We start from the raw sequence: 13377 nt of genomic DNA, 5'->3' as shown, positions 1-13377 counted from the left end.
CTAATCCCGCGCGGCGCCAATCCACATTCCCATCGAGCGCCACCTAACCGCAGTTCCTATCCATTAAATTATTTATTATGTGATCTTGGCTGCAGAACACCACACAAACAGGTACCAGTATTCACCAGCATAATGCGTAAGGCACGAAACAGTAATAATGTATTTTACTATATACGCGAAAAATCCTGCGATGCTACATACATTTATCTTCAGAAATGTGGATCACTAAATAAGGACGCCGGCCGGAGTGGCCGAGCGGTTCTAGGCGCTACAGTCTGGCGGTACAGGTTCGACTCCTGCCTCGGGCATGGATGTGTGTGATGTCCTTAGGTTAGTTAGGTTTAAGTAGTTCTACGTTCTAGGGGACTGATGACCTTAGAAGTTAAGTCCCATAGTGCTCAGATCCATTTTGAACTGAATAACGACATGCTACAGTTTGCGCTCGTGGCACTGCAGTAAACTTCATTTAAATATGAACGAACAGTTATAGGGACCTTTTTGTAATACGTAAAATAAACGGTAAACAGTGACTGTCTTTTGTCCACAAATTAAATTGCTTTTTTTTTAGCTACATACTTAAATGAGACATCGTATTTGTGACTTAGCTCAATGGAAGATGTGTAATATACACAGGCGCGTAAGTTTACCACCACAATGACCGCCGAGGTGCTTTCACCTTGTCTGCTGATCACAGTAGACCACTTACGGGATTGTGGGCCCTCGAATAGGTGTGAGCTCGGCGAGAATACGCCAACTTCCGACTGTTAGCTGACGCCGCCATAGTGCCCTGTTTCTGCGCATGCTCAGTGCGCAGTATACTCGTAAATTTAGAACTCCACACTCGGCGCAGTCTGTACATCATTGACGTCATGAACTCACTGACGAGAGGTGGCCGACTGCTGTTTTACGCGCAGGCACGAAAGACTCACGTGCTTCACGTAGTCGCCTTTGATCACAAACTCGATCGTGTAAAACGACCTTTACGTGCAGAATCCGGATTCACCCTGTATAAAAGCAAGCTCCATGGTAGACGTGCGTGTCGTCAAACACTAATTCATTTTTGCTCTGTGTTCGGTGTGTCGGCAATGAGTTACAGGAATACGGGCCAGTTGCGCTTCGTGACCAGTCCGGATTTGCGACAGCGGCGAGCCGCGACTTTACGTACCTTGAGGTTTGTGGTGCGACGCGAGTGTTGCGGGCAGAGAGAGGTGTAGTGGACGGCGCGTGCGGCAGCTGCGGCGACTGCTGGTCGTGTCGAGTGTGTGGCTGCACTAGGGGCAGCAGGCGGGCGCTCGACGCTTTGTAGCCGGTGCCGGGAGGAGAAAGTGGTCGCTGCGGAGGGGGCGATGCCGCTGCCGCTGCCGTGGAGCCGACCCGGAGACGCCTGCAGCCGCGGGCAGGGCGCACCGGCCGCGTTCGGGGAAGCGACGAAACGTCCTGCCGGCCCATCACGTGCAGAAGAGGCGCCGGTGAAGGGCACATCCGGCTCTCTTCACCCACGACACTTGTTTTTACGGCAGCCATAGAACAGGAAACAAACTGAGGATCTGTTCAGATGACGATCTGCTTGGCTTTCGGAAAGGTAAAGGCACCAGGGAGGCAGTTCTGGCGTTGCGACCGATAGAAAAATTAAGACCCGTTAATAAGATTATCAGATTTGTTTCCGGGGGGAAGAAGTTGTTCCCAGCAACTGTTTTTATTCAGATTAGCAAAGGGTACCGCAATCAGTCGCTAATAATGTTTATTGTAAATCCAGATTTCGATCACCGTGTGGCTATCTTCAGCGCAGTAAATGTAAGTTAAAACAGTGGACATACTCCCAACTGCGCTATTCTGTTACCCTATGATGTTTAATAATCACGATCCAATCATCGATTTGTTTAGCTATCTTACTACGCTGCCATATTACTACTTTGCTAAATTACGGAGCCATATATTGACCCAGGTTCTACCAGAGTTTAAAAGCAATAGCGCATAACCTGAAAGTTTCCCGTCTAACCTCCTTGCCTAAGGACGCCAGCTAAAAGTTGATGTCGTCAAGCCCTCAATGAAAATTGCGCAACCGATAACTGGGGAGGGGAGCTTGAGAGCGTGCCCTTTCTGTACGATACTAGCAAGGGACTGGAGGGCTCACACGCTGATGTGCATTCTATATCTTTTATCTTAAATGAATTCCTTTAACTTGACTTCTTTGTGATTTTTGAGGTATGTTAAAGATTGATGACAATTGATAACCTATTTATTTTAAACATTATCACTCGACTATACAGCGATTGCAGCAATTGTTCCAGTTTACAGATAATACAATTTTACAACTTATAGGTCGGGTATATTATATACTAATCTGCAAGCACATTTCTGCGGGCAAGACGGAATTGCGTTGGTCAAATGTATACCATCAAAGTCTCCCAATATTTTACATAGGACATCCACTATGTGAGGAGGATAACGGACAAACTGGCGACCAGATACATTAACACAGGGAGTCAAATTTCCGAAATTAAACGAAAACATTCATTTCCTTACACAATCGAAAGCTGGAAATAAAAGAATTAGTACAAATATTCAAATACCTCTCTTCCATGCGTGAACATTGAGACAGATGCACTGCTCACTTACCTGTCTTCTGTAACACTCTCACGAGTATGGCGGGCACGCGCAGGTCTTCCTGGGCCCCGGTGGAGGGGGTGGTCGAACCACTTGGCCATGGCCAACCTCTCCACCCCAAATCATCTGACACTGGAATGTCTTTGACTTTTACCTGCCTGTGATGTCTCTCTGATCCCCTACCCAGGAGTGACGTTAGCACTACTATTCTACAGAACTACATCCCAATTAAGATTTGGCCACGCTTCACGGAAAGGTGTGAGGAGGATTAGAAAAGTTCATGTGCAGATTCACATTCACCTACAAAAAATGCATAATACACGTCACATATAAATACGTATTATGAAGCCTGACACATTTCTTTCCACCCGTCGACATGGGTTCTGTAGCACCCGCGGCCGGCCGCGTCTTGCAATAAAATTGGTGGCAGAGCCGCCTCTGTTTGTATTTCTCGGTGCGAGCGGGCAGTGAAACCTGTTGCTTATAGAGCGGAAACTACTGTACCGTTTCAAACCGAACCCCATTTTGTCAGGTCAACCGTGCTGAAATCTGTGGTCGTGTACTTTCCTTCTGCCGGTACGGTAGTAACTAACAGAGCTCACTGTTGATTATTGCGCCAGTGAAATTGCAACCGTTTGGCCTCTACCGGTATTAAACAGCTGTTCCAGTGAAGCTGTAACGAGGCGGTGCAACTGACTCATAGAAGACCTTCCCAAGTTGCCAGCCATGTGAAGTACAAGCAGAAGTGGCCAGCCTGTGATACAGCGAAAAAGGAAGTATTCGTTTTCAGCATCCGAGAGACCATGTGAACTTAATAATGCTAACTTCCCATCCACCTCATTGTTCGGCAGGGCGCTGCCTTTGTAAGTAGGCTGTTTATGTTTTCTGTATGTAAGTAGGCTGTTTATGTTTTCTCTATGTAAGTAGGCTGTTTATGTTTTCTCTATGTAAGTAGGCTGTTTATGTTTTCTCTATGTAAGTAGGCTGTTTATGTTTTCTTATTGGCAACGTTACGTAGCGCTCAATATGAAAATCACTGGCTGTGCTGTGTGCAGTCTGTGGCTAGTTTGCATTGTTGTCTGCCATTGTAGTGTTGGGCAGCGGCAGCTGGCTGTGAACAGCGCGTAACGTTGCGCAGTTGGAGGTGAGCCGCCAGCAGTGGTGGATGTGGGGAGAGAGATGGCGGAGGTTTGCAGTTTGTCATGAACTGATATATATATATTATGATTTGTGATGATATTAAGGTAAATACATTGTTTGCTCTCTATTAATATCTTTCATTTGCTAACTACCCCTATCAGTAGTTAGTGCCTTCAGTAGTTTGAATCTTTTATTTAGCTGGCAGTAGTGGCGCTCGCTGTATTGCAGTAGATTGAGCAGCGAAGATTTTTGTGAGGTAAGTGATTTGTGAAAGGTATAGTTTAATGTTTGTCAGGGCCATTCTTTAGTAGGGAGTTTTGAAAGTCAGATTGCGTTGCGCTAAAAATATTGTGTGTCAGTTTAAGCACAGTCGTGTAAGAATTGTTCTAAGGGGACGTTTCATATGTCGACCCTTAGCCTAGGATACCTCACTGGAATCTTCTGATTTTTTCTTGTAGTTTGTGTATTTAGTGTAGCTTTTGTTTATTGCTAGCGCGTAATTGTAGAGAGAATTTCCTTTGTAGTTGCAGTCTTTCATTGTTGTATAGTAAAACAGTTGTGGCATGCATGTAGATTTGCACCAAGTATTTCGCAGCTGCGCTTGTAATTAACTAGATATTATTTTCAGTGCTATGTTAATGTGTTCTCTTATTTTTAATCTTCAAATTGTGTTTTTCTGTGTTATCGTGTGAAATACTGTGACAATAATGGCGTGTGAAAAACGTAATACTAGGCTCCAAAGTAAACTGAGAAATGACAGTGAAAATGAGAGCAGTGTGTTAGCGCCACCGAGTTATGAATTAACTGATGTTCAAAGTAGTAATTTGGTAATTGTGCATAGGGAAATGGAGCGGGCGGCAAACAATGGTGTGGACAGTGAAACAATTAGTGAAGAGGGAAGCATTATCGATCGATCGGTCGGCAACAGCTCGCCTCAGGAATCCGAAATGACAGGACACAATTTCGCAAATACTGTAGATTCAGGTTTTGGGTCATCACCGTTTTCTCAAATAAGTCAAGACACATTTTCTGCTTGTCAAAATGTGAATGTTGTCGGTGCAAATGCACTGCCGAAAAGCGTAGAGAAACAGATTCCAGACACTAATACATTATTATTGCAATTAATGCAACAAATGGGACAAAAGCTTGAAAAGTTAGACACAATGGAACAAAATCAGAGACAAACACAGCAAAAGCTTCAAAAGTTAGACACAATGGAACAAAATCTTAAAAAGTTAGACTCATTGGAGCAAACTCTTGAACGAACACGTGAGGATTTAACTGCTGAGTTACATCACATTGAATCGAAATGTCAAAAAGTCTGTAACGACGTAAAAACACAAATTTGTGAGCATTTCCAACCTATTTTTTCGCGTCATGAAAATGCATTACAGAATCACGAAGCAGCCATAAAAGAACTGCAAACTATTGTTCATGAAAATCACAACACCTTGCAAGCTAAAATTGACGCAGTTGCATCTACCGATTCGGTTACGCAACTTGCAAAAAGTCAAGAAAACTTAAAAGACACAGTAGACACGATTGCAACACAAATGGACACTCTGAAACTTGGTTCAGAAAAACACACTGAGGAAATAAGTACACTATCGGATAAAGTAGCCGAACTTTCAGATCAGTTCACTAACTTATCTACAAAGGTAGATGATGATCTGAATGACACAACACCTGTAGCCTTCACTGACACAGAAGAGTATGAACAAATTAGGAAATTCAAACAAAATCAGAATCGAATTAATACACAACACCAAAGAGAAATCCGGGAAGTACAAGATCAGCTGACACAGGTAATACAAGAATTACGTATTTCAGAGAACACTCGCGCTCCAACACGGGAAGAGGGACTTAGAAACACGGAAAAGCTGCAAAATAATAACACAGGGCATTTCGGAAGTAATGAAAGAAATTGGGAATGTGCACCGAATTTTGAGATGGAACGGCCGACACGACCTAACAATGACCGATATGCGACTCGCCGACATGATGATTTTGACTATAAGCTGTTCATTACTACACGTAAATTCAAAACGTTTAAGAATTCTGCCAACGACATTCATCCACAAGCATGGCTCCATCAATTCTCTCATTGTTTTCCTCCCAACTGGTCGTTGGAACACAGATTAGAATTTATGTGTGGCTACTTAGAGAATGAACCAGCTGTAAGAATGCGATCGGTAATTCACGATTGCCACAGTGAAGGAGAGTTTTACCATGCCTTCCTCTCAGCATATTGGTCTCAAGCCACACAAGACCGCGTAAAACATGGCATCATAATGATGAAACATTTCGAACAATCTGAATTTTCCAGTCTTGTGAAATATTTTGAAGACATGTTGCACAAGAATCAGTACCTGTCAAACCCATACAGCCCCTCAGAACTCATCCGCATTTGCTTAATCAAATTACCTGAACATTTACGACACATTATTTTGGCAGGGCGTTGCAAAGACGACATTGAAGCATTTCAGGGACTGTTACAAGAATTAGAAATTGACACTGACAATCGCGGAACGCGAAACCAGGAACACAGCAATTACAGGTCACATCCGTCGCAATTCCGCGATGAAAGAAGTAATAACTTTACACGACAAGGCTATTCTCACAACACAAATCGTGACCAAAACAGACACCACCCGTATGACAACCGTTGGCAGAGTAGTAATAACTACAGGGAAAGATCACCTCTCCGTGGTAATGACTATCACAGAGACAATAAGAGAAACAGACAATATGGGAACCAAAATAAATACTATCAAGGGAGACAGAATAACTTTAGACGCAACGGACCAGCGCGCAGTTACGATTCAGGGAGAAATTCTCCACCATGTGACCGACAAGAAAGAAACTATGGAATCTACCGACATGACGACAGACGATATGATCGTAACGACAGACCTGAATTGCATCAGAACTGGCGGGATTCAAACAGAGCAGGGCCCTCTCGTCACGGTGAATTTGTAGAAGTTAGGTCTCCAAATCCCAATAACGACGCGCGCCAACAAAGAGACAATAGGCAATGACTCATACCGCAGGCAGCCACAAAACGCACGTATGAAACTAACGACGCAGCTGCCGTGGCTAGTAATTACGTAAAAATGGAAGACATTAGGGACATTTTACTCCAAGAACACGACGTAAAACATAACAACATTGCATATCCTGTGATTCACATTACAGTAAATGACGTAAAATTTACGGCAGTACTTGACTCTGGCAGTCCCATTTCAGTAATCAGTGAAACAGCCTTTAGCAAATGCAACAAATCGAACGATTGCCCCACACTTCCGTTACGTAAGATTAAATTACAAGGTGCAATCTTTGGAAAAAGTGTAGATGTACGCCAACAAACCAACCTAGAATTCTTATGTCAAAGCCACAGCTTCTCTACGAACTTCCTTATTGTTCCATTATTGTCGACGGAAATTATATTGGGAGTAGACTTTTTGAATGAATACAAAGCAATCTTAAACTTTCACGATGCTGAAATAAGTTTAGAGAAAGAAGGTAAGTCAATAGCTTTGAAATTTGAAGATTGGCTCTCAAACCATGACGAGGAAATTAATCGGCTTTACCTTCTGTTAGACAACAGTTCGGACTTTTCTACGGAACTAGACACTAACAATCACTCTGCAAGTACTGACAGGGATGATATCGACGGCGCATTTGACACTAATAAGTTAATTCAGGATAAAATTCAAACAATTGAGAATTGTAATGACAATGATAGGCAAGACCTTTTTGAGATTTTACAAGCACATTCCACAGTTTTTACTCACAAAACAGGAACAATCAAGGGATTTCAATACCAATTTCGTGTTCGTGAGCATACTAAATTTTGTGTTAGACCATATGTAATTCCAGCACATTATAGGGACCGTGTTAGAACAGAAATACAATCTATGCTTGACGAGGGCATTATTGAGCCTGCAGTAAGCTCATACAACAATCCATTACATGTTGTTGAAAAGAAAAATGGATCGATCAGACTTGTCTTAGATTCGAGACAAATCAATACTATCATTATTCCTGAAACAGACAGGCCGCAGACGATAGAAGAACTTCTTCAAAATTTTAATGGTGTAAAAGTGTTGTCTTCCATTGATCTCAGATCCAGCTTTTATCAGATCGAACTTCATCCAGAATGTAGAAAATACACAGCTTTCCTTTGTTTCGGCGTTTGTTATCAGTTTCGGAAACTTCCTTTTGGTTTGAACATTTCTTCGGCAGCATTCATTCGTGGGTTAAATTCCATATTACCTGAGTTCTTAAAACGTCACATCACCTTGTATGTGGACGATATTCTGATAGCAGAAGCTTCATGGGAACAACATAATCGCATCATCAACAGTTTGTTACGTATTTTTGCAGAATCTGGAATTACAGTTAACTTGGAAAAGTCTGAATTCGGTAGGACAAAGGTGAAGTTTTTGGGACATATTATTTCTTCTGAAGGCATTCAGCCGGATCCTGAAAAGTTAGAAGCAATCAGAGCCATTCCAGTGCCATCCACAAAAAGACAAGTCCGCAGTTTTCTAGGTCTCGTAAATTTTTACCGTCGTTTTCTGAATATGCAAATTCTAGCTACACCAAAACTTTGTTCTCTCACTGGAAAAAATACTATTTGGAACTGGGACGAACAAGCACAGTTGGAATTCAATTCTTTGAAAGAAGCGTTACTTTACGCGCCAATCTTAGCTCATCCAGATCTGTCACAAGATTTCTGCCTTAGCACGGATTCTTCTAAAGTCGGTCTTGGTGCCCATTTATTTCAAGAAGCCATAGAAAATGACACTACCATTCAGAAAACCATTGCTTTTGCTAGCCGAGTGCTAACAAAATCTGAAAAAAATTATTCCGTTACTGAATTAGAAGCTTTAGCTATCGTTTGGGCATTTAACAAATTCCGTTTCTTTCTTTCTGGTAAGCACGTAAAAGTATACAGTGATCATCGTGCATTACAATTTCTTATGTCTTCAAAATTAAATCATGACAGGTTAAAACGTTGGGCATTGTTTCTGCAAGAATTCCGCTTCACAATAGTCTACATTCCCGGCAAGGAGAACATTGTTGCGGACGCACTGTCACGCGCACCGGCTGGGCTTGAGAAAAGTACCACAGAAGGCAACCTCGAGAAAAATTTCAGTATTCTTTACATTCAGAAAGTCGCCTTTGAAAACTTCATCACCACATCTTTAAAGGACATTGCTCATGAACAAGATAAAGATCCGATTTGGAAAGACATCAAGAGCAAATGGCGTGAAAGGACACACACACAGATTCGGCATTATTATCTGGTTAGAAACAACATACTGTTCAAACGCTGCACTGTTGATGACAAGCTATGGGTACTTTGCATTCCTGACGATTTTGTTAATAAGCTCATTTGGTACATTCATTTCAGCTACGCACATTTTGGTCCACGAAAATGTTATCATATTCTTCGAACGACTTGTTATTTTAACAATATGGAAAAGCGAATTCGAAGAGTCTTGTCTATTTGTAAACTTGGTCAAAAGGCGAAACCATCTACTGTCTCACATCGTGCTCCGTTGTTTCCTATCATTCCTTCTAAATTAAAAGAATTTGCTGCTGTTGATCTCTTGGGACCGCTTGTCAGAACATCTAATGGATTTTCGTACGTTCTAGTCGCTGTTGAACTTACTTCAAAATTTGTTTCTTTCACACCGTTACGTAAAGCCACTGGACGGTCTGTATCCAACGCCTTTGTTAAAAATTTCTTACGTGAAGTTGGACACGTTAGTAAAGTCATTTCAGATAACGGACCGCAATTCAGATCTGCTGTTTGGTCACGCATGCTTCGCAACCATAAAATCAAACCTGTTTTTATTTCATTGTACTCACCACATTGTAACCCGTCTGAACGGATTATGAAAGAAATCAATAAGCTTTGTAGACTTTATTGTCACAGAAAGCATCAGCATTGGGACAGATATTTACACTTATTTCAAAACGTGCTGAATGAAATGCCTCACGACTCCACTGCTTTACCACCTACTCTTGTACTGAAGAATGAAGAACCACCGAACAGAATCAGAGAGCTTGTACCTTTCCCGAATACACGTAAACTTCGACACAAAGACATAATTGATTTGGCTCTTAAAAATATAAAATCTGCAGCAGACAAAAGGAGAAAACTACACGGTAAAGCAAATGCAAAGAAGTTGTATATTGGTCAGAAAGTTCTCATTAAAGCTCATTCATTGTCACATAAGAAGAAACACTTGAGTCACAAATTCTTTCTAGTTTACAATGGACCTTACAGAATCCGACGTATACCACATGATAATTGCGTTGAAGTTGAAACTCTGCGTACTAGGAAGAGTAAAGGTTTACACCACATTTCTCATGTAAAACCATTTATTGACAGATAATCTGCCTTTTAACTTTGTCTTTGCCATAAAACGTTTCACTTCACGTTACTAGTATGCTTTAGAAACTGTTACCATGCAACAATGTTTGAAGTTCAATATCCAGCCAAGAACCAAGAGAAATTATTTAAACAGAAATTACGAATGCATTGTTATTGCGAACAGACGACACAGTGTAATTGTGTGTGTACATTCTTGCTTGTTAGTTGTACGATTAGAACATTTACCAGTACTGCTAATGAGATTTTAATGCAACATTTTGGTTTACTTGAAAATACATTCCGGATTTAAAGTACTTTCTGAGAGATACCAGATGACACAGAGGTTAGTTTATGTGACAGCTACACGATTTTTATCACGACGCTACTAATGAGTGACAATTTACAATGTTGCTTTTGCAGTGTATCTGTTTTATATCTGCACAGTTTTCTGAATTCTTCTAGGAAGAAAAACATGTTTTAGTAGTAACTTTTGTGGTACAGCAACAATGAGACAGCCTTTTTCGTGGCATAACAATACGTTACTGTACAGTACTTTCCTCATCACGGCAATAAGCGTAATAACTAAGATATCTATACGTAAAACATTTCACTTTTGTGTATCATGAGGTAAGTACATTGACTTTAGCAGAACTTTGCTTACAGAGGACGATAACTACGACAGTTCCACAGAATTATCTTACAGCAAGACGCGCATTTAGCGCTACAGGACACGCATTTGAGTGATTAATCTTATACTTAAAACACTTATTTTCAAAGATTTTTTAATTACGAAGAAAGTTTTCCGTGATACATTTCATTCCATTGCTGTAATTTGTAACACCTGAGGGTATAATTACGTTTATCCTCAGGGGGGTACACGCTTACTTTGTGTACCATGTGTTTGGCAAGCACAAGGAGCCCTAGCTAATATGGTATTTGCTTATACAACTTTACACATCGGTACCATATTTCTCTAACACACAAATTACACAGCTATCTGATCATTTAACTGAGAGATAAACATGTTTTTTACTACATCAGTGACAGATGTTTACGCAATTACACCGTTGGATAACTTCACACTTATGAAACTGTATTTTGTCTGTACTTTGTAAACTGTTCATATTTTTTCGGAATCATTGTGATACTATGAGAGCTTTGAATGATGTATTTGGTATGAGATCATGATTTTTAAAGTACGTTTGAGGCAGCTGACACTTTTGACATGAGCAGAGAATTATTTTAGGCTTAGAAATTATTGGAGGAAGTTACGACGATTTTGAGATTTGACTGAAGTGTTATGATGTTATTATTACGACGACGATGTGTATTATGTTGTTGAGGAATGTTTATTATGCTACGTATTTCTCATGATGAAATATTGAAGAAGTGTCGACGAATATGTATATGTATAATGAGGTAAGGAATAATGAGTAGTGTTTAGGGACTCTGATTTATGAAAAGGATGTTGGAAACCAAGAAACGTACTTTAAGAGTTATGAAATGTGTGACTGTATCACAATGCTGACCAATATTTTTTTTGGACACTTATATTTATAGGATTTTGTTTCTACAGATTTGCAACGCTAATTCTTGACCTGTGAAATATTTTTATGTGCGACTGTCTCTGTAGCGGAAACTGCTGTCGTAAATATTTCCGTAAGAAAGTTAACGGACCACCTACACATAATGCGTCGTGGGCACCCAGCTGTGTCAGATGCCTGGAGAAAAAGCCATTAGCGCGTGCCTTTCAGAGCACAGGAAAACACCTGGAGAACAAGCCATTAGGGTGTGCCTTTCATCGCTAATGCGACACCCTCGTTACTTGAAAACATATGATTACTCGCACTTTGTGCTAATTGCTGAAATGCTTATGAATTGATGGGAAATATTCGTACATCTGCACACCTGATTATGACAAGTGTCTTTCTATGAGAGTTGAGAGCTACTGACTTACGAAATGCCACATGACTATTGAATGATGTTTTTATGCTTTGGTTTGCGTAATTGCTTATTTCACTTGATATCTGGTTTCCAGCTGTGTTGCAGCATTGCTTTTATAAAATAAAATGCATTTGCTAATGTGAACACTTTCTGTCAACAGATCTATTAAATAATTATTTTATGATCCACATTCTTTAAAAAAGGAGCACTTGGAAAGGAAAGAACAATAAGAAGGAACTAGTAACTGCATACATAATATTCTTTTCAAGTACATGGTAATATTTCTTTTACAATAAGTTGTTGTGGTGCACCACTTTAATTACATAGACATTAAGATGTGAATATACATTTCCCTTATCTGCATTGTTGTTTTTACTGTAATATTTTTTCTTCTTGAGCTATGTCATGTTTAGATATAAGCTGCTGTTTGCCAGGCATAGTGCTACTGAACTTTAATTTGTGTTACTCCGCTAAGCCAATTTTACTACTCATTGATTTCTCATGTTGCTGCACATTGGCTCATATTAGTTGTAATTTTGCATTTTATCTGTTAATTTAGATTTACGGTAGCTTGCTTTGCAATTTTCCAATTTTTTTGGTAATTGCTGTTTATATTAATTGTTATGTGATGCTGCATTGCCTCGTCCCTTAGTTTAGCATCTGAGCTCAGTAGATTTAAGTTAGCTTAAGAGGGGGTAGCCTCTAAGAGAATGAGTTGCGATGAATTGGAAGAAATGCATTGAGAAAACAGGTTTAGGTAGGATTTTCTTGGAAATAAATGTTGAGGTAAGGAATGTGTGAACATATAAATACAGAAAGCATGCTTAGATAGAATTTTTTTGGTGGAAACAAAGGATGAAATAAGAGGAAAGATATATGAAGTTTTGGGTTGGACTGCAGTACCAAATGTTACACTGAAAACGAACCCTGTCCTTTCCTATTGGTGTTATCCCACTATGTGTTTGTGTACCCTTGAGTATTTGTTTTCTTCCTGTCTCTGTGTACTGTTTCATAGAATTTTTTTCTCTTCTAATACTAAGCTATATTCACTATGAGGAGGAATACTGTTATCCTCAAATATAAGTTGCATTAATAATATGTTATTTTCTTTGTAAAGTTGTTTACAATTCTGTTCTGTTTCAATGTTCATGTGTGAAATTAATGTTTCGAAAACTATTCTCATTATTTTATGTATGTACTTATGTCACTATTTTTGTAACACTCATGTATATGTTTATTTCTATTCTTTTGTAAAGCCTGTACTACAAATGTTATCTGTATTATTATGTTTTTAATGA

At 40.1% G+C, this 13377-nt stretch overlaps 1 protein-coding gene across 1 annotated transcript in view; it reads right to left on the bottom strand.

Annotated features, from left to right (window-relative positions):
- LOC124623000 overlaps positions 1–13377 on the bottom strand; it is a 252638-nt gene that overhangs the window by 118400 nt on the left and 120861 nt on the right. The window contains exon 2 of the mRNA XM_047148790.1: positions 1166–1490. Within this exon, the coding sequence (XP_047004746.1) occupies positions 1166–1490 (325 nt within the window). The remainder of the gene's footprint in view (positions 1–1165; positions 1491–13377) is intronic.

This window comes from Schistocerca americana, chromosome 7 (assembly GCF_021461395.2).
Source record: "Schistocerca americana isolate TAMUIC-IGC-003095 chromosome 7, iqSchAmer2.1, whole genome shotgun sequence".
Taxonomy (NCBI): domain Eukaryota; kingdom Metazoa; phylum Arthropoda; class Insecta; order Orthoptera; family Acrididae; genus Schistocerca; species Schistocerca americana.
Note: the sequence above shows the minus strand (reverse complement) of the source record. Positions and strands in the feature narration are given on the sequence as shown.